Source organism: Podarcis pityusensis (assembly GCF_964106645.2).
Source record: "Podarcis pityusensis genome assembly, chromosome: 18".
In the NCBI taxonomy this organism is placed as follows: domain Eukaryota; kingdom Metazoa; phylum Chordata; class Lepidosauria; order Squamata; family Lacertidae; genus Podarcis; species Podarcis pityusensis.
The window spans coordinates 5,111,890-5,137,512 of NC_138043.1; the positions used below are offsets into that span (position 1 = coordinate 5,111,890).

At 49.0% G+C, this 25,623-nt stretch overlaps 1 protein-coding gene and 1 long non-coding RNA gene across 2 annotated transcripts in view; one reads left to right on the forward strand and one right to left on the reverse strand.

The window, feature by feature from the left end:
* The window catches only part of LOC308467549, a 31,307-nt gene extending 25,205 nt beyond the window's left edge, over positions 1–6,102 (reverse strand). The window contains exon 1 of the long non-coding RNA XR_013981206.1: positions 5,570–6,102. This is a non-coding gene — a long non-coding RNA (uncharacterized lncRNA). The remainder of the gene's footprint in view (positions 1–5,569) is intronic.
* Positions 6,103–6,829: 727 nt separating this feature from the next.
* On the forward strand, positions 6,830–23,795 carry ISYNA1 (inositol-3-phosphate synthase 1). The gene is made up of 10 exons (XM_080989337.1): positions 6,830–6,953; positions 7,669–7,830; positions 9,183–9,312; positions 12,345–12,538; positions 13,486–13,635; positions 14,818–15,033; positions 17,294–17,458; positions 18,367–18,480; positions 19,819–20,036; positions 23,420–23,795. Exons 1-10 carry the CDS (start codon positions 6,840–6,842, stop codon positions 23,637–23,639), a joined length of 1,683 nt encoding a protein of 560 aa, XP_080845463.1. The 5' UTR covers positions 6,830–6,839; the 3' UTR covers positions 23,640–23,795.
* Positions 23,796–25,623: the final 1,828 nt, after the last annotated feature.

The window sequence follows — 25,623 nt, forward strand, 5'->3', positions numbered from 1 at the left end:
GCCATCTATTTTTCTTGAGGGCTAGAATCGTGCTTTCCAAAACAAAACGGAAAGGAAACGTGAGACTTAGCATTTTTGCCAGACAGAGAAAAACATGGACCATGGAAAGGGATTGTTTATTTATTTATTTTGCACCTTGTAACACCTGCAGTAAAGGCACACTCCCCCACACAAAGAAACCTGGGTGCTACAATTCCCAGCACCCTCAACTCCGCTTACCGAGAAATAATACCTCAGGCGAAGAACTTTGCTTCAGGATGAGAACAGAAATCGCACGGCGGCAGCAGCGGGAGGCCCCATTAGCTAAAGTGGTACCTCAGGTTAAGAACGGACCTCCGGAACGAATTAAGTACTTAACCCGAGGTACTGCTGTAATTTGAAAAAAAAACCCAAATAAATAATTTAAAAATAATAATAATCTTAAAACGATGAGCTTCATGGGGTATGCAGGATTTATCGCATTAGGAGAGAGGGAGGAGGATAATTTTTCCATCCGCTTTCTTTCTCACATGCCATGCCCAGTTTTACAAACTTCCATCCTGAGGGCCTCTGCCTGTGCTTTTCCTCCAAGCTGAAAATGCAGCGGCCTTTCCTCACTGGTGAATTCGTGGAATTGTAGAGTTGGGAGGGGACCCCAGCGGTCATCTAGTCCAACCCCACCCCCCTGCAATGCAGGAATCTCAGCTCGAGCATATGGCCACCCAACCTCTGCTTTAAGGAGAGTCAAACAGCTCTTGCTGTCAGAAAGCTCTTCCTGACAATTTAGCGGGAACACCTCCTTTCTCGAAACCTGAAGCTGTGGGTTCGAGTCCTACCCTCCGGAAAACGAGGCCCAAAAGGAATGGGCGGTTGGGTGAGGCTGCTGGCTCAGTGTCCCCATTCCAGAAAGATCTGACCGCAGTGGGGGGGTTGGCGTTGGCAGCTCTCTGAGTGGCGTGGGGCCAAACGGTCAGCCCTCAAGGCTGCCGTGGGGCGGGCGCCGCCGCGAGCCAGTGGAAATGTACCCACTTGGCATCGCTGGGCCCGAGAGGACAAAAGAACCGCTACTTTTGTTTCCCCAAAACTTGCTGAGCTCGGGAGATTCCAGAGCTGGAGAAAAAGGATCATTTTGTCCTAATATTCAAACAAGTGTGCCATCGCGGGAGGCCTGGCGGAGCCCAGCTTGTGGGGGGGGGGGGAGGAGAGGAAACTATTTCTCTGCCCTCCCACGAACGCCCCCACCCCGTGGGAAAATGTGCTTTCGCTGGTGAGAATTACGTGGGGAAATTATAGGGGGATAGGAGAGGGTCACTGATAAGGGACAGCTACATTTTTCAAGAACAGGCCAGGATGTCGAAAGAGAAGGGGGGGGGTCGTAGCTGACAACGTTTCCCTTTTTTTAAGGGAAATTCCCTTATTCCGAATAGGATTCCTCGCAAGAAAAGGGAAAGGTTGATGCTAATGGGGGGGGGGATGGATGGATGAGAGAAACCGTACACCCTCATTACTCACTGGGAGACCTTGTGCCCAGTGCCAGATTTATGTATAAGATAAACAAGCTATAGCTTAGGGCCCCACTCTCTTGGGGTCCCCAAAAAATTTAAAGGAAAACAAACCTAAGATAAAAAACAAATAAAACAAAACCGACATACAGCAACAGTATTTTGTGTTGTGTAGGCTCCTATGATGTAAGTCATGGGCCCCGCCTGCTAGCCTGCTCCCTAAAACATCACTGGTTTGCTCCTTTCTATATATAGGGTAGGGATGCGGGTGGCGCTGTGGGTTAAACCACAGAGCCCGGGACCTGCTGATCAGAAGGTTGGCGGTTCGAATCCCCGCGCCGGGGTGAGCTCCCGTTGCTGGGTCCCTGCTCCTGCCAACCTAGCAGTTCAAAAGCACGTCAAAGTACATATACCGGCGCCGCATATACCCGACGTATAAGACGCCCCCCGACTTTTGGGGTGATTTTCCTGGGTTAAAAAGTCGTCTTATACTCCGGAACATACGGTATCCTCCCGATGAAGTTAAACAACAGATCAACAGAGCAGACAGATACCCAGAGAGAATTTGCTGCAAGACAGACCCCCCAAAATAACAGAACACCACTAGTAATCACATACGGCTCCCAAGTTAAAACAGTTCAATGCATCATCAGAGATCTACAACCTCTCCTAGACAACGACAGTTCTCTTTCTCAAGCTCTGGAAGAAAGACCTTTCATTGCCTACAGACAGCCACCCAATCTTAAACAACTCCTCACCCACAATAATACAATAATCAGACTTAACATGGACACTGGTACTAGAGCCTGCAATAAACCCAGAGGCCAACTTTGCTGCCACATACACCCGGACACCACCATTACTGGCCCCAACAACATCAAACATCTCAGGACTATTTATTTAATTGTTCATTTTCTAACATCGTGTATGCCATCAACAGTGCCCTTCAGCCCTCTATATTGGACAAAAAGGCCACACCCTACGCCAAAGGATAAATGGACATAAATTCCGATATCAGGAATCACAAGACAGAGAAACCAGTAGGAGAGCACTTCAGTCTCCCAGGACATTCTATACAAGGTCTCAAAGTAGCTGTCTTATTACAAAAGAATTTCAGAAATAGACTGGAAAGAGAAGTTGCTCAATTGCAACTTATTACCAAACTTAAAACCGTGGAGAGACCTGGTCTGAATAGAGACATTGGATTCTTATCTCATTATACATGATAAAGCTGTTTTTAGCCATCTCACCCCTTGCTTTTTCCTGTAAGACCAATTGCAGTCGTTAACAAACAGGTTTACCACCCCTATCAGCCAATCACGCATTCCCACCACCCTTCTGAGTAATACCCCTCCCCACCCTCTCACTATATAGAAAGGTCTGGTGACTTCTGTCTCAGTGTATCTGAAGAAGTGTGCATGCACACGAAAGCTCATACCCATAACTAACTTAAAGGTAAAGGGACCCCTGACCATTAGGTCCAGTTGTGGCCAACTCTGGGGTTGCAGCGCTCATCTCGCTTTATTGGCCGAGGGAGCCGGCGTTCAGCTTCCGGGTCATGTGGCCAACATGACTAAGCCGCTTCCGGTGAACCAGAGCAGCGCACGGAAATGCCGTTTACCTTCCCACCGGAGAGGTACCTATTTACTTGCACTTTGACGTGCTTTCGAACTGCTAGGTTGGCAGGAGCAGGGACTGAGCAACGGGAGCTCACCCCGTTGCGGGGATTCGAACCGCCGACCTTCTGATCAGCAAGTCCTAGGCTCTGTGGTTTAACCCACAGCGCCACCCGCGTCCCGCATAACTAACTTAGTTGGTCTCTAAGGTGCTACTGGAAGGAATTTTTAAATTTAATTTTATTTATTTTGATTTGTTTCGACTACGGCAGACCAAGAAGAAGAAGAAGAAGAGTTTGGATTTGATATCCCGCCTTTCACTCCCCTTCAGGAGTCTCAAAGCGGCTAACATTCTCCTTTCCCTTCCTCCCCCACAACAAACACTCTGTGAGGTGAGTGGGGCTGAGAGACTTCAAAGAAGTGTGACTGGCCCAAGGTCACCCAGCAGCTGCATGTGGAGGAGCGGAGACACGAACCCGGTTACCCAGATTACGTGACTACCGCTCTTAACCACTACACCACACTGGCTCTCCAACACGGCTACGTACCTGTAATGATGTCTATAAGAATTTCTGAAGTTTTCCCAGTGAGCCAGTACGTAGACACATTTATCAGTGAATTGTTACATTTGGTATCGTGCAGCAAAGGCCCTTTGAATAGATAGGAAGAAACTGTGATGAAGTGTTTTGTGGGGACAAATCGCAAAAGTCACAAAAGTGACTGTGCTGGTTTTGGTAGTGGGCTGCATGTGCATGATATCTGCTGGAGGGGCAAAGCTCCCCCCCCCCACCACCTACACATAAATTCCTGCAACAAATGTAGATGTGAAAGATTTGGAATGTATTCTAAAATATTGTATTATAAAAGGGACCTCGGGTTACAGACGCTTCAGGTTACAGACTCCGCTAACCCAGAAATAGTACCTCGGGTTAAGAACTTTGCTTCAGGATGAGAGCAGAAATCGTGCAGCGGCAGCGGGAGGCCCCGTTAGCTAAAGTGGTGCTTCAGGTTAAGAACAGTTTCAGGTTAAGTACGGACCTCCGGAACGAATTAAGTACTTAACCAGAGGTACCACTGTACAAGGGACGCGGGTGGCGCTGTGGGTTAAACCACAGAGCCTAGGACTTGCTGATCAGAAGGTCATGGTTCAAATCCCCGTGACGGGGTGAGCTCCCGTTGCTCGGTCCCTGCTCCTGCCAACCTAGCAGTTCAAAAGCACATCAAAGTGCAAGTAGATAAATAAGTACCACTCCGGCGGGAAGGTAAACGGCGTTTCCGTGCGCTGCTCTGGTTCGCCAGAAGCGGCTTAGTCCTGCTGGCCACATGACCCGGAAGCTGTACGCCGGCTCCCTCGGCCAATAAAGCAAGATGAGCGCTGCAACCCCAGAGTCGGTCACGACTGGACCTAATGGTCAGGGGTCCCTTAACTTTACCTTATAAAAGATGCAGGAGGAAATGATTAACAGGTCCCACAAAGGAGAAGAGGGAAGTCCAGGAGATTCTATGGAATCCTCGTCTTTATGTTGTGTATCAGATACATGATTGTAAAACTGTAATTTGAGAAACCAAATAAATAAATTTTAAAAAGGGAAGGGTCATCTAGTCCAACCGTCTGCAGTGCAGGAATCCCGCCACGGGACTGCCAGGTCCCAGCAGCCAGCAGGGTCAATGGTCAGAGACGATGGCAGCAGCTGGAACGAGGCAACAATTCCTGCCTTGTGGGGGTCAGACTGGATGACCTTTGGGGACCCCTCCCAACTCTACAATCTGGAGATGCTCCCTCCCTCAGAGGAAGGATTACGGTTAGATTATGCAAGCAAATTCCCCGCCCAACGGTTCCGGGGTGGGGCGGGGGGCACTTTCATTCATGAAAATGCTCCAGGAAATCTGAAAACGTTTGAATGCTACCCGCCTCAAAAAAAGTAGTAACAATGAGATCGAGATTTCCTAACGCCCCCCACCCTAAAAAAGGCCACAATGGGGGGGGGGAAGGCTAACCCCCGCATTGCAGAACCTTCCTGGAGAAGGATGGGGGGCGGTCTCCATCTCAATGCCAAAGGGGGGTTCAGTGGACCAGCCCCCCTCCCCCAAATAGGGCGCCCCCTCGGAGCACGTGGCTGGCGGGGGTGAGGGGGGGGGTCTTCGGCAGGGAGTGGATGGAAAATTTTTCCAGAGGGGGCGGAGCCGCGAGTGGGTTGGGGAGGGGGGGGAGAAGAGGGATAGGCGGGTCCCGGGAAAGAATTAAGGCGCCGCCGGCAGGAGGCTGAGCGCATTGCGCAGAGCGGAGGAGCTTCGGTCAGGTGCGCCCGGGCGCGGGGCTGGGAGATGCACACCGCAGCCCTTTGTCCTTTCTGGAGCCCCCCTCCCTTCGAAGATGGCCCGGGGGGTGGTGGTGGTGGGGAAGGTTTGGGCTTGGAAGAGGGGGGTTGGACGCCGGGGACCCCTTGGGCGTCTCCAAGACGCCCGCTTTACCTTTTCCAGGACGCCTGGGTCCTCTTCTCTCTCTCTCTCTCTCTCTCTCTCTCTCTCTCTCTCTCTCTCTCTCTCTCTGTCTCCCTCACTCCTCTGTTCCTCCAGGACGCCTGGGTCCTCTCTCTCTCTCTCTCTCTCTCTCCTCCCCCTTCCTCCTTCCCTCCTTCCAGGACGCATGGATCCTCTTTCTCTCTTTCTCTCTCTCTTTCTCTCTCCCCCACTCCCACCTCTGTTCCTCCAGGACGCCTGGGTCCGCTCTCTCTCTCTCTCTCTCTCCCTCCCTCCTTCCCTCCTTTCCTCCTTCCAGGACACCTGGTCCTCTTTATCTCCCTCCCTCCTTCCCTCCACCTCTGTTCCACCAGGACGCCTGGGTCCTCTTCCTCTTCCTTTTCCTCTCCCCCACCCCTCTCCACCTGTGTTTATCTAGGACGCCTGGGTCCCCCCCCCTTTCTCTCCCTTCCTCCTTCCCTCCTTCCAGGACACCTCTGTTCCTCCAGGACGCCGCCTGGGTCCGTCATCTTTCTCTCCCTCCCTCCCCCAGGACGCCTGGGTCCCTTTTCCCTCCAGCTTTGCAAAGGGAGGCGCTGCGTCCCCCGGCGAGAGAAGCGGAGGTTCAGGGGGCCTTCCTCCAGGTTTCAAAGACCTCTTCGCCTTTTCTTTTTCTTCTAAATTTTTCTAGAGAGGATGAGGAAGGAGGAGTTGGACCCCTGGGTCCCCTCCCCCCAGCTTTGCCACTTAGTTAATAATTGGACAGTGCGGTGTGGTTATTTCTTACAGCAATGTTTAAATCAGTTTAAACCATTTAGGGTGGGTGGGCCAGTGACCTCAACTGGCAGTCTGGAGTTGGGGGGGGAGCGCAGGGATGTTTCTTGGACACCTGGGTCCGCCCCAGACCCCTTTCCACTCTGTTTTCCTCCCCATGTTTCCCCAAGATTTATTTTTCCTATTTTAATGCAGCCAAGCCATAACTTCCCGGTCCCCTCTCCCTGCCATGCCTCTGTACGAATCTCTGTTCAGGCTTCTCCCGCCTTCTGAGCGCTGGGATTGGCTCCTTGCCCTTTCACTCCCCCTTTTTCCGGCACAGAGACTCTGCAGGAATGCCTCTGCCCTTTTCCTTCCCGCATTCCTCCATCCGGAACAGGAACTCACACAGAGAGACGCATCCCTCACTCTATGCTTCTGCAAGAGGAAGAGTGAAGTGTCCCTTAGGGATATTGAAGCGGTTGCCAGCTATTTAATTTCGCTCTTTTTCTCCCCCAGAACAAACATCATGACATCCCCGTTTGTGGTCGAGAGCCCAGATGTCAAGTACACCCCAGACTTCATTGAGGCCAGATACAGCTACCCCACAGCTCAAGTCTGCCAGGAAAACGGGGTGACCAAGGTATGGTATAAAATGGGGAATGGGGGGGGACCTCAAGATGGGTGAGTTGAATGAAGGAGTAGAGGTGAGGGGGGCATCAGACGTGCCTTAAACTGGTCCACACCAATTTGAACTACCTGGCAGTGTACAGAGGTACAGTGGTACCTCTGGTTAAGTACTTAATTCGTTCCAGAGGTCCGTTCTTAACCTGAAACTGTTCTGAACCTGAAGTACCACTTTAGCTAATGGGGCCTCCTGCTGCTGGTGCGCCACCAGAGCACGATTTCTGTTCTCATCCTGAAGCAAAGTTCTTAACCTGAGGTACTATTTCTGGGTTAGCGGAGTCTGTAACCTGAAGCGTCTGTAACCTGAAGCGTATGTAACCTGAGGTACCACTGTATATGGCTGGCGGGCATGCAGCTTCCTTCCTAAGCCTTTGCGGGAGTAGAGCGATCCCCGCAGAGGCTTGGGAAAAGGACAACAAGTGGACAACTCTGGGAAACTGCTGGGGTGGGGGGTAGAGGGATCTTTGCACCAGGGCACCGGATATGCTTGAGACGGCCCTGACACTGTCCCGCCATCTCGTCCTCTGTCATCCCCTTCTCCTTGTGCCCTCCATCTTTCCCAACATCAAGGTCTTTTCCAGGGAGTCTTCTCTTCTCACAAGGTGGCCAAAGCCTTGGAGCCTCAGCTTCAGGATCTGTCCTGACGTTCTTCTGAATTGTCACTCCCGCAGGTGAAGCCGTCCTCCACCGATGTCGTTTTCCGCACAGAGAGGCGTGTCCCCAAGCTGGGCGTGATGCTCGTTGGATGGGGCGGGAACAACGGCTCCACGGTGACGGCCGCCGTCTTAGCCAATCGGCTGGGCCTCTCCTGGATGACCAAGACGGGACGGAAGGCGAGTGAAACTGGGGGCAGCTATCGGGCTTTATGTGGGAACGAGGGCTAAAAACAGGAGTAAGGAAAGTTTTGTGCCGGGCCAAGTCCGACTAGCCTTTTGGTAGCAACAAATGTATTTTATCTTTTTTTATTTGCAGGGTGTGTGTGTGTGTGTCCATGATTGTTTTTATTTCTGCCAATTTGTTGTTTCCTTCACTTCTGTTTTCCTTTTGTTGTCGTCGAGTCACTCTGGGAAATTTGTTTGAACTGAGATGCATTCCCAACATCAGGGTCTTTTCCAGGGAGTCCTCTCTTCTCCTGAGGTGGCCAAAGTCTTGGAGCCTCAGCTTCAGGATCTGTCCTTCCAGTGAGCACTCAGGGCTGATTTCCTTCAGAATGGAGAGGTTTGATCTTCTTGCAGTCCATGGGACTCTCAAGAGTCTCCTCCAGCACCAGAATTCAAAAGCATCCATTCTTCGGCGATCAGCCTTCTTTATGGTCCAGCTCTCACTTCCATACATCACTACCGGGAAAACCATAGCTTTAGCTATACGGACCTTTGTTGAGGCAGATGATATCAAAAACAAATTTGAGGAACCGCAGAAAGAGGGGGAAGGAAGACCTTTGTTGGCAAGGTGATGTCTCTGCTTTTTAAGATGCTGTCTAGGTTTGTCATTGCTTTTCTCCCAAGAAGCAGGCATCTTTTAATTTCGTGGCTGCTGTAACCATCTGCAGTGATCATGGAGCCCAAGAAGGTAAAATCTCTCACTGCCTCCATTTCTTCCCCTTCTATTTGCCAGGAGGTGATGGGACCAGTGGCCATGATCTTTGTTTTTTTGATGTTGAGCTTCAGACCATATTTTGCGCTCTCCTCTTTCACCGTCATTAAAAGGTTCTTCAATTCCTCCTCACTTTGTGCCATCAAGGTTGTGTCATCTGCATATCTGAGGTTGTTGATATTTCTTCCAGCAATCTTAATTCCGGCTAGGGATTCATCCAACCCAGCCTTTCGCATGATGAATTCTGCATATAAGTTAAATAAGCAGGGAGACAATATACAGCCTTGCTGTACTCCTTTCCCAATTTTGAACCCATCAGTTGTTCCATATCCAGTTCTAACTGTAGCTTCTTGTCCCACATAGAGATTTCTCAGGAGACAGATGAGGTGATCAGGCGCTCCCATTTCTTTAAGAACTTGCCATAGTTTGCTGTGGTCGACACAGTCAAAGGCTTTTGCATAGTCAATGAAGCAGAAGTAGATGTCTTTCTGGAACTTTGCTGGGTTCTCCCTGAATCGGGAAGGTTGTGGGCTGAAGCTGTGAGCCGAGATCTCAACGTTTCTAATAAGTCTCCCTCCTTTCTCCCTCCTAGCATGCCAACTATTATGGATCTCTTTTGCAAGCATCCACTGTTTGTCTGGGCACCGGTCCGACCGGCGACGTCTACATCCCTTTCCGCGATCTTCTTCCAATGGTTCACCCCAATGATATCGTGTTTGATGGTAAGTGCTGGGTTCGAATCTCCCCGGACATAGCCGGGATTTGGCCGTCGGAAATGATGTCCGGGCGGAAATTGCCTAAAAGTTATTTACAGATAAATTGCAAGCAGATAAAAACACTGGCCGGATTATAACCTGCAATTACGTAAGAGTATATATTTAAAGAAGACAAATGAATGAGTAAATTAAGTTCATTTGGATAGGCAGAAGATGTTGTTGTTTAGTCGTGTCTGACTCTTCGTGACCCCCTGGACCAGAGCATGCCAGGCACTCCTGTCTTCCACTGCCTCCCGCAGTTTGGTCAAACTCATGCTAGTAGCTTCGAGAACACTGTCCCACCATCTCGTCCTCTGTCGTCCCCTTCTCCTTGTGCCCTCCATCTTTCCCAACATCAGGGTCTTTTCCAGGGAGTCTTCTCTTCTCCTGAGGTGGCCAAAGTCTTGGAGTCTCAGCTTCAGGATCTGTCCTTCCAGTGAGCACTCAGGGCTGATTTCCTTAGGAATGGAGAGGTTTGATCTTCTTGCAGTCCATGGGACTCTCAAGAGTCTCCTCCAGCACCAGAATTCAAAAGCATCCATTCTCCGACGATCAGCCTTCTTTATGGTCCAGCTCTCACTTCCATACATCACTACTGGGTAAACCATAGCTTTTACTATACGGACCTTTGTTGAGGCAGATGATATCAAAAACAAATTTGAGGAACCGCAGAAAGAGGGGGAAGGAAGTCAGGTTTGGAAACGTCAATGTGATTGTAATGTATATATCTGAGAAGTATAAATAAAAAAAGAAATAAAAATGAAATAAAAAGAAATCGCTTAAATGTCCAAATCTTTCAAATGTAAGGCAGTGAAAAGACATACGTTTTAGAGAAACATTATCCTTGTTGCATCTCCAACAGTTAGATACCTTAGATCAGGCATGTCCAAAGTCCGCTTTGGGACCTAAACCGGCCCGCTGGTCAGTTTAATCTGGTCCCTGTGACAGTTTATTTCCTGGGGTAAAATCCTAAAAAAACCTTTTTTTTTTTTTAAATGATATTTATTAAGAGTTTAAAAATTACAGAAAAAAAGAAAGAAAATAATAATAAAAAAGAGAAAAAACAGTAACAAAACATATAAAACATATAAAAGCAATACAACAGTACAGCAAAAAGGAAAAACAGAAGAAACTAAAACAAACATCCAATATTCCATATTTTTACCTTTCCTTTACTTGTTTCATCGACCTCCTCACACCTCCCTTTTTTTGTATTCTAGTTCAATTCACTATTTCAGCAAGTTCTTCCCATCTTTCTCAATTTTTATTCTATAATTTATCTTAACGGTCTAACCTTGAATTTTTTCATTTTAACCCATTATCACAGCTTTTACTTAATTCTTTGTTGCAATTCTACTAAAACCATGTAACTTCATTCCAGCATCCTTCTAACACTCATTAATTTTACAATGTTTCTGTAAGTATACTTTAAATTTTTCCCAATCTTCTTCCACCGACTCTTCTCCCTGGTCTCGAATTCTGCCAGTCATTTCCGCCAGTTCCATATAGTCCATCAGCTTCATCTGCCATTCTTCCCTGGTGGGTAAAATCCTAAAAAAAACCTCAACAACTTCAACCCTTTAAAAAGCTCAACAACTTTGGTCGGCCTTCACGGCCCTTCACTTCATCAAATCTGGCCCTCTTTGAAAAACGTTTGGACACCACTGCCTTAGAGCATGGCTAAGCAAACTAAGGCCTGGAGGTCGGATCCGGCCCAACCGCCTTCTCAATCCGGCCCGCGGACGGTCCGGGAATCAGCGTGTTTTTACATGAGTAGAATGTGTCCTTTTATTTAAAATGCATCTCTGGGTTATTTGTGGGGCATAGGAATTCGTTCACCCCCCCCCAAAAAAATATAGTCCGGCCCTCTACAAGGTCTGAGGGACAGTGGACCGGCCCCCTGCTGAAAAAGTTTGCTGACCCCTGCCTTAAGGTAAAGGTAGAGGGACCCCTGACCATTAGGTCCAGTCATGGCCAACTCTGGGGTTACAGCGCTCATCTCGCTTTATTGGCCGAGGGAGCCGGTGTACAGCTTCCGGGTCATGTGGCCAGCAGGACTAAGTCACTTCTGACGAATCAGAGCAGCTCATGGAAACACCATTTACCTTTCCACCGGAGTGGTACCTATTTATCTACTTTCACTTTGATGTGCTTTCAAACTGCTAGGTTGGCAGGAGCAGGGACTGAGCAACGGGAGCTCACCCGTCACAGGGATTCGAACCGCCGACCTTCTGATCGGCAAGTCCTAGGCTCTGTGGTTTAACCCACAGCGCCACCCGCGTCCCTATTCTGGAGTTACCCACCCCCATAATGCACCCCTTGATTGTAAGACGACGACAACAAACAATAACTTCTCCATGTGACTTACCAGGAGACTAAAACAATACAGTGGTACCTTGGTTAACGAACTTAATTTGTTCCGAAAGTCTGTTCTTAAACCAAAGCTTTCTTAAACCAAGGTGTGCTTTCCCATAGCATCGGGGGACTCAAGATTTTTTAAAATTGGCACTTATTATCATTATCATTAAAGGTAAAGGTAAAGGGACCCCTGACCGTTAGGTCCAGTCGTGGCCGACTCTGGGGTTGCGGCGCTCATTTCACGTTACTGGCTGAGGGAGCTGGCACACAGCTTCCGGGTCATGTGGCCAGCAGGACTAAGCCGCTTCTGGCGAACCAGAGCAGCGCACGGAAACGCCGTTTACCTTTCTGCCAGAGCGGTACCTATTGATCTACTTGCACTTTGACGTGCTTTCGAACTGCTAGGTTGGCAGGAGCAGGGACCGAGCAACGGGAGCTCACCCCGTCATTGCGGGGATTCGAACCGCCGACCTTCTGATTGGCAAGTCCTAGGCTCTGTGGTTTAACCCACAGCGCCACCCATGTCCCATGACCCCTGCCTTAGATAGCTCTTTTTTAAAAAAAACGAAAGGTAGTGGGGGGCCTGTATATTCACAGTGTGCCTATTCCTGTGACCGTCTTGCCCTTTTTCCTCCCGCCAGGCTGGGACATCTCTTCCCTGAACCTGGCGGATGCCATGCGCCGGGCGCAAGTCCTCGACTGGGCGTTGCAAGAGCAGCTGTGCCCCCACATGGAGGACCTGAAGCCAAGGGCCTCCATCTACATCCCCAAGTTCATCGCGGACAACCAGGAGGAGAGAGCCGATAACATCCTGACGGGAACCATAGCACAGCAGGTGGGCGCTTGGGACCAGCGGGTGCGGGGCTCCCAGCTGCTGGCATTGCCCCTCGTGACGGACTGGGTCCAGACCTCCTGGGCTGTCCTGTGCGCAGGATAGCTCTGCAAAGCTTGGGTTTATTACAATGTCCTGGGTTTGATTCCCGGCAGCGTCGCCTGGGAGAGAAACGCTGCCAGTCTGTGTTTGCCAAACTGGGTTAGATGGCCCAGGGGGTTTGACTTGGCCTAAAGCAACGTTCTCTGATTTTAAACCAGTCGTTTATTCAGAAGCTTGAAGACTTGTCTTAGTTTCTAAGGGAGGAACCGCATCTCAGCTGTTCAACATCCCATAATGCTCCTGGGGAAAACTCCCTTGTCAGAAACCCTGGATAGCTGCTGCCAGCCAGTGTATACAATACTGGCCTATGTGGACCTTTGGTCTGTAGGAGGCATTTTTTCCTATATTCCTACTTAAAATGACCCCTTTTATTCAAAACCACGAGAACTGCAATCGTAGGTTTTGTTAATAATAATAATAATAATAATAATAATAATAATAATAATTTTATTTATGCCCTGCCCTCCCCAGCCAAAACCGAGCTCAGAGCGGCTAACATCAGATATAGAACATATTACCATAAAATCAAGCAATCAATTAAAATACATCCTGAAATCAAATCAGAATCAAAGTGAAATCTAATCAGATAGCAACCCGCAAATTAGGGATGGGGACATTAGATGCTTAAATTCCTAAAAAAAGGAACGGTCCCATAGGGCAGTAATGGATCACCTGCTTTGCATGTGATCTCTTCAGGTTCAGAAGTCCTGGCAAGTTGTGGCTGCCAGTCAGTGTGGGCAGCTAGATGGACTCCTCAAGGTATCCCAGGGGTTCGTTCGCCATTTTGGGTTGGGAAATGCCATTGTAGAATACCTGATTAATCTCCTCCCCTCCTCCCCTTTACTTAGATGGCCCAGATCCGACAGGATATCCGCGACTTCAAGAATTCCAGCAGGGTAGACAAAGTGATTGTGCTCTGGACGGCGAACACGGAGTGCTTTTGCGACGCCCAGCCCGGTGTGAACGACACAGCCGACAACTTGCTCCAAGCGATCGAGGCAAGTTGCCCAAATACCTCCCTTCGCCCTCCTCCTCTTTAATCTGCACTGTCTCTTTTCCTGAGCCTTCTACTTCAATTGTTGGTTGGTTGGTTTTTAAATGAATTGCAGGGTCCTTTTTCTGCGAAGCGAGTTCAAACTTCCCTTGGCTCCCAAACTTCCCTTGGCTCCCGAGCAAGCGAAGGAGCCATGGGAAAGACAAGGGGGTCCATGGGAAACTGAAGTTCTGCAAAGGGCAGCCATTTTTGGGATGGCATTTCTCCAAATTGTGGGGGGGGGGGCATATCTGTGGCCCTCCAGGCCTTGCAGGACCCAGGCTTCCACGGTTGTTGCCATCATCATCTCTGATGGGGGCCCGATGCGAGTGCGAGTCCTGCAACCTCAAAAGGGCCACAGGCGCTCCCCTTCCCTGATCTGAAGATTGTTTCCCTCTCAGGAAAGGGAAGGACTTTTCTAAAGAGCAGGGGTCGCCAACCTAAGACGCAACCCACGGAGGCCTTTTAACCTGTCCACGAGTCCCCCCCCCCAACTGAGCCGTCTGCTTGACGAGGCCCCACGCACTGTGCTAAAGTGGCACAGCGCAGGGACTCTCTCCCGCGGCTCTGGAAATTGCTTCTGCACATGCCCAGATGCCTGAAATCGCGTCTGCGCATGTCCGTGGTGCCAGAAATCGCTTCTGCGCAGGTGCAATTTTCGGCATCTGGGCATGCGCAGATGTGATTTCCGGTGTTGCGCTGTGCCGGCCCAGCTCACGGAGGATCTCCGCAGGAGTAATTCGGCCCATACCCAGTAAGCCTTGCCAACCCCTGCTAAAGAGAAACACTCGCCCGACTCTCATATAACAGGGATGCTTGCAAAAGCCCAAATGTGTTGCTGCAGGACAGAACCCAGCAAGTTCCTAGTCCCTGGGGTGTATGGTTTTAGGGAGAGGGGATCTAGGGTCATCTAGCCCAACCCCCTACAACACAGGATTTTTTTTTGCCCAACCTGAAACTCGAACCCACAACCCTTAGATTGAGAGTGAGGGATCTTGCTGACCGCCGAGGGTTGGGATCTAGAAGCCCTCCCTAGTGAGCTTTTGTGGTTGGGGGGCGTGCCTGGGTGGGAGAGGTGCCCCCCAAGACATCTTCTGCCTTGCTGCCCATCAAACCCCCCTTTTCTCTTGCTTTTTTGGGGGTCCAGTGCGGCCTGGACGTCTCGCCCTCCACCCTCTTTGCCGTTGCCAGCATCTTGGAGGGGTGCAGCTATATCAACGGCTCCCCCCAGAACACCTTCCTGCCGGGGGTCATCCAACTGGCGGTCCAACGCCGCGTCTTCATCGTCGGCGATGACTTCAAGTCTGGTCAGACGAAGATGAAGTCGGTCCTGGTGGATTTCCTCATCAGCTCTGGGATTAAGGTGAGCCGCTTAACCCAAAAGGTCCTAAAGAAACTTCCCCAACCATTCTCTTTTTGTTGGGATGCTGTCTTCTTTCCAATAGGGGAAACGTTGCGAGTACCTGGAACTAGCAAAACCGACGGATATAATAAGGAGGAAATCCAAAACCGTGGTTATGAAGCAATGGGAGTTCTTAAATGATTACCGAATTTTTCGCTCTATAAAACGCACCAGACCACAAGACGCACCTAGTTTTTGGAGGAGGAAAACAAGAAAAAAAATATTCTGAATCTCAGAAGCCAGAACAGCAAGAGGGATCGCTGCGCAGTGAAAGCAGCAATCCCTCTTGCTGTTCTGGCTTCTGGGATAGCCGCGCAGCCTGCATTCGCTCCGTAAGACGCACACACATTCCCTCTTACTTTTTAGGAGGGAAAAAGGGAGTCTTATAGAGCAAAAAATACGGTATTTACAAAACCAGGGCTCGACTACAAAAACCTGGTTGTGTTTAGAATAATCTTGTGCGTAATATAAAAAACACAAAGTGAGACTTTAAGGAAATCCAAAGGGAAAATATGAAGAACGAATGGATTATAAAAAACGGTGGAAGTCTTTTAAAAACAACAACACTTTTTAAGGTAGATAAGGACAAGATGAAATTATGCAATTGAATATAAATATAGATGGGAAACGGCTATGTATAGTGAATGCTTATCTACTTTAAAAATTTTTCACCTATGATTCTTTTCTTTTAATTCTTTATTTTTTCTTTGTTCTTTTTTATTTTTTTCTGATATCTTTCATTTCACTATTGCGCATAGCATTTTATAGAGGTATAAATAAATATGAAAAGAGGCAAAGTATTCTCTAATTTTTCCCCTTGGTTATATGTATTTTCTTTTTCCTTTGTATTTTCTTTTGCTGTAAATATGTATGTTTTCTAATTTGTACTTAATAATAATAATAATAATAAGATCCTAAGGAAACGTCAAAACCATCCCTTGCTCCAACTGCTATTGCCTCTGGACCCCCTATTGCTGCCGTGTTGCCCCCAAAACGTTGCCCAGAAGTGACTCTTGATACAGAAACGAGAGCAGTAGGGAGATCTGTCCTTAGGAGTCTCTGCTGACCCCTAGCTTGACCCCTGGGGCAGCCAAACCAGCTCAACTGGTTCCAAACCGGACTCTCGAACCAGGAGAAGGTAGCTGTTAGGTGTCTGCTTTGCAACAGTCCCACTTTGCTATTTCATCGAGCTGTTTCCTGAGGCCTAGCAACTTTGTGTCGTTTTAGTAATATGAATAGTAATAATTTTATCATTTAAATGCCGCCCAGTGGACTGCCGTAATCACTCTGGGCGGATGCCAGCAAAATATTAAAAACGTGATAAAACATCAGTGGTTAAAAAATTCCCCAAACAGGGCTGCCTTCAGATGTCTCCTAAAAGTCAGGTAGTTGTTTATTTGCTTGACATCTGCCGGGTGGGCGTTCCACAGGGCAGGCGCCACCACCGAGAAGGCCCTCTGCCTGGTTCCCTGCAACCTAGCTTCTCGCAGGGAGGGAACCACCAGAAGGCCCTTGGAGCTGGAGCTCAGTGTCCGGGCTGGACAGTAGGGGTGGAGACGCTCCTTCAGGTCTACTGGGCCTTTGAGGCCATTTAGGGCTTTCAAGGTCAGCACCAACACTTTGAATTGTGCTCGGAAACGTACTGGGAGCCAATGTAGGTCTTTCAAGACCGGTGTTATGTGGTCTCGGCGGCCGCTCCCAGTCACCAGTCTGGCTGCCGCATTTTGGATTAGTTGTAGTTTCTGGGTCACCTTCAAAGGTAGCCCCACATAGAGCGCATTGCAGTAGTCCAAGCGAGAGATAACTAGAGCATGCACCACTCTGGTGAGACAGTCTGTGGGCAGGGAGGGTCTCAGCCTGCATACCATACTGGGAGCCAGTGAAGGTCTTTTAGGACCGGTGCTATACATTCCCAGTCTGAATTAGTTGCCGTTTCCGAGTCGCCTTCAAAGGTAGCCCCACGTAGAGTGCATGGCAGTAGTCCAAGCAGGAGATAACTAGAGTATGGACCGCTGTGGCGAGACCATGCGCAGGCAGGGAGGGTCTCTGATGGAGCTGGTGGACGCAGAATGGACCTGCGCCTCCACAGACAGCTGTGAGTCCAAAATGACCCCCAGGCTGCACACCTGGTCCTTTAGGGGCACGGTTACCCTGTTTGGAACCAGGGAGTCCCGCAAGCCAAGCCTCTCATTGCTGCCCCCCTCTCTCTCTTGGGTTCCAGCCCGTCTCCATCGTCAGCTACAACCACCTTGGCAACAACGACGGGAAGAATCTTTCTGCCCCTGCCCAGTTTCGCTCCAAGGAGATTTCAAAGAGCAACGTCGTAGACGACATGGTACAGTCGAATCCCATCCTCTATGGGCCCGGCGAGCGCCCAGACCATTGTGTGAGTAGGGGCAGAGGGTGGTCAACATTTGCCCTGTGCCTTCCTGCAACAGGCTAGGGCAAGGCTTGCCTGGATGGGGCGAGGAAAATAATAATAATAATGATAATAATTTATTATTTATACCCCACCCATCTGGCTGAGTTTCCCCAGCCACTCTGGGCAGCTCCCAATCGAGTGTTAAAAACAATACAGCATTAAATATTAAAAAATTCCCTAAACAGGGCTGCCTTCAGGTGTCTTTTAAAGATAGGATAGCTGCTTATCTCTTTCACATCTGATGGGAGGGCGTTCCACAGGGCGGGTGCCACCACCGAGAAGGCCCTCTGCCTGCTTCCCTGTAACTTGGCTTCTTGCAATGAGGGAACCGCCAGAAGGCCCTTGGCGCTGGATCTCGGTGTCCTGGCAGAACGATGGGGGTGGAGACACTCCTTCAGATATACTGGACCGAGGCCGTTTAGGGCTTTAAAGGTCAGCACCAACACTTTGAATTGTGCTTGGAAACGTACTGGGAGCCAATGCAGATCTCTCAGAACCGGTGTTATGTGGTCTCGGCGGTCACTCCCAGTCACCAGTCTGGCAGCCGCATTCTGGATTAATTGCAGTTTCCGGGTCACCTTCAAAGGTAGCCCCACATAGAGCGCATGGCAGTAGTCCAAGCGGGAGATAACCAGAGCATGCACCACTCTGGCAAGACAGTCCACAGGCAGGTAGGGTCTCAGCCGGCGTACCAGATGGAGCTGGTAGACAGCCGCCCTGGACACAGAATTAACTTTTGCCTCCATGGACAGCTGTGAGTCCAAAATGACTCCCAGGCTGCGCACCTGGTCCTTCAGGGGCACAGTCACCCCATTCAGGATTGTTGTCCCTGTTTCCTCACCAGTGCCAATTCCCCTCCTCTCCCCGGACAGGTGGTGATCAAGTATGTCCCTTACGTCGGCGACAGCAAGCGGGCTCTGGACGAATACACCTCCGAGATTGCAATGGGCGGCACGAGCACCATAGTCATTCACAACGTCTGCGAGGTGCGTGAGGAATGGCGCCGGGAGCGGATGAGGAAGTGGGGAGTGGTGTTCCCTACTCCAAGTCCCCATTTGGAGAAAAAGAGCTAGGAAATGTGCAGCTAAGGTTCGCCGGCTATGAAGGACTTGCTCGCAAATTTCATTGACAGCTGCACAAATTACCGTATTTTTCGCTCTATAAGACGCAACAGACCACAAGACGCACCTAGTTTTTGGAGGAGGAAAACAAGAAAAAAAATATTCTGAATCTCAGAAGCCAGAACAGCAAGAGGGATCGCTGCGCAGTGAAAGCAGCAATCCCTCTTGCTGTTCTGGCTTCTGGGATAGCTGCGCAGCCTGCATTCGCTCCATAAGACGCACACACATTTCCCCTTACTTTTTAGGAGGGGAAAAGTGAGTCTTATAGAGCAAAAAATACGGTATTATATCTAGGAAGCGGAAGGCGCAAGCAAAATAGCAGGGAGGATTGGTATATATATAGAGGTGTGGAATATAGTATTGATGATAACATGTGCGGTTAAGGCAGCCTTTCTCAACCTGTGGGTGCCCAGATGTTGTTGGACTACAACTCCCATCCTCCCTGAGCTACGGCCTTGGTAGCTAGGGGTGATGGGAGTTGTAGTTCAACAACATCTGGGGACCCACAGGCTGAGAAAGGCTGCATTCAGGCAAGGCGGGAAATACACAGGGTAAATGATTTGGAGGAGATGTGGAAGGTGTTTGTGGAATTTGTACTGTTAAAACGGAAAAGGGTCAAACCATTGCAAAAGGTGTTGAAATTTTGGGAGGTTGGATAGTTACAATGGAATGGTATTTATTTATGATTATTACTTTGTCAAAATAGGGACCCGGGTGGCGCTGTGGGTTAAACCACAGAGCCTAGGACTTGCTGATCAGAAGGTCGGCGGTTCGAATCCCTACGACGGGGTGAGCTCCCATTGCTCGGTCCCAGCTCCTGCCAACCTAGCAGTTCGAAAGCACGTCAAAGTGCAAGTAGATAAATAGGTACCACTTCAGTGGGAAGGTAAATGGCATTTCCATGTGCTGCTCTGGTTCGCCAGAAGCGGCTTAGTCCTGCTGGCCACATGACCCGGAAGCTGTACACTGGCTCCCTCGGCCAATAAAGCAAGATGAGTGCCGCAACCCCAGAGTCGGTCAGGACTGGAGCTAATGGTCAGGGGTCCCTTTACCTTATTTTGTCAAAGTAATAAAATATTGGGGGGAGGGAAGAGATAATGAGCGGCTATTTTCAAGCTGGGGAGACAGGTGCGAATTATCGCGTCTGAGGGGGACGGTTTGGAACAACATGGCAAATCCTTCCTGCTGCCCCCATCTCTGTAGGATTCCTTACTGGCCAGCCCTATAATCTTGGATTTGGTGATCCTGGCTGAGCTCTGTGAACGGATCCGAGTGACCGTCGAGGGCGACTCGGACCCTGAGCCGCTGCACAGCATCTTGTCTCTCCTGGGTTTCCTCTGCAAGGCTCCCCTTGTCCCTGAAGGAGCGCCGGTGGTCAACGCTTTCTTTCGCCAAAGGGCCGCCATCGAGAACCTGTTCAGGTAATCGCAGGAAACTGGGTGGTAGCCGGCCTTGGTCCTCCTTCTGAGGCGACCCACCGAACTGAGCAGGCGTAACTAACTTGGATCTGTTCATTGTCAGGGGGTTTGCTCTGAGAGGGACGCGGTTTGGTCTAGTGTATCAGGACGTGGCTTTAAGTAACCATAGCAAGCTAGCTATCTTCCTATATACATATAAAAGTAAGCGTGTCGTCACGCTGCAGTCTGCGTAGCTGCCAATGGAAGTGTGTGCATTTGTGCACATAAACACACACACAAATATACTGTGGACCATGGTTTGCATTTGCCCCCTCCCCAAAACGTTTTGTTGTGTTTCAAAGCACACACACGCAATTTGCCATTTTGAGATCCTTTTCCAGCTTTAAACATATTGTTACTGACCTCTCCTTTGAGTCCTCCACCGTGAAGCCTTTTATATATATAATAAACTAATTTTTATTATTTTTAAAGCTTGGAAAATGAATATACAGGGCCACCCCGGTCTAAGAGTCCACATCACTGAGGCAGTGCTGACAGAATAGCCCATACTGAGCTTTAGAACAGAGACCCAGTTTCAGTATCACAAAGGCCTCATAATTCCTTTTCCTTCCTTCCAAACACATCTTCCGGGGGCTTAGCCCCCAAACCCCTTGGGTGTGTCTGAGGCTATTCCAGGTTACTCCAGGTGCAAACCAGCTCCAAATCTGGACCTTTAAAATAAATAAACCTCCCAAATATTATATGTCACCCATTTGACTGGGTTTCCCCAAGCCACTCTGGGCGGCTGCCGACAAAATAACTGAAAACACAACAGAACATCAACCGATAAAAAAACTTCCCTGAAAAGGTCTGCCCGTTTTGGCGATGCTCTGGTAACCATGGAAACCTCCTCCCTGTATCTTTTAACTCTCACCCCCCCCCAAAGGGATGAGTTGCACCAGTAACCATGGCAACCCTGAGCCTAGCGAAACCCTCATTGATTGGGGTCTCCATGGTAACCCTGTGGGGTGAGGTCTCTACAATTCTCCCTCCCTCTTTTGAGACAGACAGATGGAAATAGGGTCTGATCCTGGCACTAGGGAGATGCTGCCAGTCAGGGTAAGGCAATATTGAACTGTATTGCTCACTGGTCTGCGGTGTCCAATTTGTTGTTGTTGAGTCGTTTAGTCGTGCCCGACTCTTCGTGACCCCCTGGACCAGAGCACACCAGGCACTCCTGTCTTCCACTGCGTCCCGCAGTTTGGTCAAACTTATGCTGGTAGCTTTGAGAACACTGTCCCACCATCTCGTCCTCTGTCGCCCCCTTCTCCTTGCGCCCTCCATCTTTCCCAACATCAGGGTCTTTTCCAGGGAGTCTTCTCTTCTCATCAGGTGGCCAAAGTCTTGGCGCCTCAGCTTCAGGATCTGTCCTTCCAGTGAGCACTCAGGGCTGATTTCCTTCAGAATGGAGAGGTTTGATCTTCTTGCAGTCCATGGGACTCTCAAGAGTCTCCTCCAGCACCAGAATTCAAAAGCATCCATTCTTCGGCGATCAGCCTTCTTTAGGGTCCAGCTCTCACTTCCATACATCACTACTGGGTAAACCATAGCTTTAACTATACGGACCTTTGTTGGCAAGGTGATGTCTCTGCTTTATAAGATGCTGTCTAGGCTTGTCATTGCTTTTCTCCGAAGAAGCAGGCGTCTTTTAATTTCGTGGCTGCTGTCACCATCTGCAGTGATCATGGAGCCCAAGAAAGTAAAATCTCTCACTGCCTCCATTTCTTCCCCTTCTGTTTACCGGGAGGTGATGGGCCCAGTGGCCATGATCTTCGTTTTTTCCCCATCCAATTTAAACAAGTGCTTCAATCAGAACCAGGAGGACTGGAATCTTAGCTTATTTTAAACGCTTTGTGTGTAGAAGGTCCCAGGCTCCCTGGAGAGCCACGGCTGCCAGTCCGTGCTGGCAGTAAGCTCAGCGTAAGCTCACTATAAAGGCAGCACCCTGTGTTCCCTATCTGAATCAGCCACGAGGAGTAGAAACTCACCTTGTTTTTAGGAATACAGCGGTACCTTGGTTCTCAAACGCCTTCGTGCTCAAACAACTTGGAACCCAAACACTGCAAACCCGGAAGTTAAGTGTTTTCGTTTGCGAACTTTTTTTGGAAGCCGAACATGCTCCGTTTTGAGTGTTACACTTCCGATTTGAGTGCTATGGTGAGGTCTGTCTTTTTTTTGCTATTTATTTTGCGTTTTTTTTTTTTTTTTTTAAATAATATTTATTAAAGTTTCAAAAGAAGAAAAATCACATTAATAAAAAGATTAACAATAAAAAAGAAAAATACAAAGTAGAAAAAAGAAAAAACAGTTAAAAACAATTCCATCTTTTCATCACTTCTTTTACATTTACTTGTTTCCCGGACCTCCTCATACCTCCCTCTTTTGTATTCCAATTCAATTTGTTAATCCAACAATTCCTTTCCCTCCTTTTTAATCCTAATCTTTAATCTTGATATATTATAACATTAAATTTTTACATATTAGAAACCAATTTTTCCATATTCTTTTTATTTTGCGTTTTTGTGGCTCTTTTTTTGTTTTGGTTTTGGGACTGCGTGGAACAGTTCGGCTACCGATTGATTGTGTGACTGCAGTACATTGTACATTGCTTGCGTTTTATGGATCAGTGGTCTCTTTAGATAGTAAAATTCATGCCAAATTGCTGTTTTAGGGGTTGTTTTTAAAAGTCTGGAATGGATTAATCTGTTATTATTATTATTATTATTATTATTATACAGTGGTACCTCGGGTTAAGTACTTAATTTGTTCCGGAGGTCCGTTCTTAACCTGAAACTGTTCTTAACCTGAAGCACCACTTTAGCTAATGGGGCCTCCCGCTGCTGCTGCGCCGCCGGAGCACGATTTCTGTTCTCATCCTGAAGCAAAGTTCTTAACCTGAAGCACTATTTCTGGGTTAGCGGAGTCTGTAACCTGAAGTGTATGTAACCTGAAGCGTATGTAACCCGAGGTACCACTGTAATAATAATAATAATAATAATAATAATAATAATAATAATATTTTATTTATATCCCATCCTCCCCAGCCAAAGCCGGGCTCAGAGCGGCTAACAACAATAAAAGTAACACAGCATTCTAAAACCAATTCATTCTAAAATCAACTCAAAATCAAATTAATGGCAACCATTGGGCTAGAGTTCTATGAGGATTTTGCATTGCTTTCTATGGGAAAGCACGCCTTGGTTTTGGAACGGTCTTCCGGAACGGGTTAAGTTTGAGAACCAAGGTACTGCTGTAAATGAGTTCAGGATTAGGGGAAACAACTTTCATTTATCTCCTTGCACAGAAGGTGGTCCGATTGCGTAACTCAGGTTTTTCTCACCCTACAGAGCCTGCGTGGGCCTCCCGCCACAGAACCACATGCAGCTGGAGCACAAGACCCGGAGGACGTGGCCCTGCGCCAAGCAGGCCCCCCCGACGCCTGAACCCCCAGCGGCTTGGCCAGCCGCCCCCAAGAAGGCCGCCCCTCACCTGAATGGATTTGTGCGGTCGGCAGAGAGCAACGGGCACCAGCCTCCCGCAAGCCACCTCCTCGGTTTGCAAAACTAGGCTGGCACACCGAATTGTGGCCAGGCCACATGGCTTGGTTAGTTTTTTTGTGGGGGGCAGTGGGAACGATCCTTCTCTTTCCAACGAAAATTCAGAAGCTGCGGGTGTTTCGGGGTGTCTGTTTTTTAGTTCGAAACAATAAACACTTAGCTAAGAGTCGTTCTGGTAGTTTTTGTGTGAAGGGTTTGCTGGAATAATAATAATAATATTTGGGTAAAGGGTAAAGGGAACCCCTGACCATTAGGTCCAGTCGTGACCGACTCTGGGGTTGCGGCGCTCATCTCGCTTTATTGGCCAAGGGAGCCGGCGTACAGCTTCCGGGTCATGTGGCCAGCATGACTAAGCCGCTTCTGGCGAACCAGAGCAGCGCACGGAAACGCCATTTACCTTCCCGCCAGAGAGGTACCTATTTATCTCCTTGCACTTTGACGTGCTTTCGAACTGCTAGGTTGGCAGGAGCAGGGACTGAGCAATGGGAGCTCACCCCGTTGCGGGGATTAAAACCGCCGACCTTCTGATCGGCAAGTCCTAGGCTCTGTGGTTTAACCCACAGCGCCACCCTCTTTAATTCCCCAACACCCCCCTTGCCAAACTGGCTGTGTTTCAACGAATAAAGGAGGGCAGAAATTGCGCAGTTCGTGGGTCAGAGCCCCTGCTTGGCATGCAGAAGGCTGCAAGGTCCGTCCCTGTGTGAAGTTGATGAAGCGGAGCATATGAGCACTTCATGAGGACTGCAGCCTTAGCTTATTTTTTTAAGCAGAGGGCAATAGTTTAGCGGCAGAGGCTGAAGTTCTGTAGCTCAGCAGTCAGAGCAGCTGCTTGGGCTTGCAGAAGGTCTCTGGTTCCATCCCCAACGGCACCTTCGGGCAGGGGAACAGCTCCTGTCTGAGAGCTGCTGGCAGTCAGCGCAGGTGGACTGGGTGCAAGGCAGCTTCCGGAGTTTAAATCTGCATTTTACGTGGGATTATGAGGACTAGCGCCTTGGTATGTCTTTACAGTAGGGGTCATAGCTGAGCGGAGCATCACGTGCCCTGCCTGCGCAAGGCCCTAGCTTGCTGGCAGTCGCCGTGGAACTGCAGAGTTGGGACCCTGAGGGTCATCCAGTCTAACCCTCTGCAATGGAGGAATACGCAGCTGCCCTCACAAACAAGACTGAACTACCGTATTTTTCGCTCCATAAGACGCACCTAGTTTTTAGAGAAAACAAGAAAACAAATATTCTGAACGAAACAGCGGATGTATGATTTTTGTGGCCACAGACATGATTTGATGGTGAGTTTGGGGTAGCCCAATGCAAAAATCCTGAGGATCCATCTGGATCCGTGCTTTGTAACCACGTTTTTGCGTCATTGCGGCCCCACGCAACAGTGGGTGTGTGGTTTTTTGGGTGCAGGCTGTAGCCATGGACATGCTGTGTGATCTGATGGTGAATTTGGGGTGACCCAATTCAAAATTCCTGAGGATCCATGGGCTTTTACCTCCCCCCTCCCAGGCAGCCTCCTTTATCGCTAGCCTCCCTTATCTCCCTCCTGATCGCTTACCGATCAGCTGCTTCCTTTCAACACTCCCTTCCTTCTTGTTTGCCTTAGTGTCTTTTCCTTAGCTGGAGCAGTTTTTTGCTCCTCCTTTTCTTCTAATTTCTCTCCTCTCCTTATTGCTTTAGTCTTCCTGTCTCCTCTCCTTGCAAGTTCGCTGTCTTTACCTCCCTCCCTCCCAGGCAGCCTAATTTATCGCGTCCCTTATCTCCCTCCCGATTGCTTGCCAATCAGCGGCTTTGTTTCAACACCCACTTCCCTCTTTCAAAAAAATAAAAGCACAATCTGCTTTTTGCCCCTGGGCAATTCGGCTCCAGGAACCACGCATTCGCTCCATAAGACGCACAGACATTTCCCCTTACTTTTTAGGAGGAAAAAAGTGCGTCTTATGGAGCGAAAAATACGGTATACAGACTCGGGATATGCAAGTAGTCTCTTGTAGTCTCTCT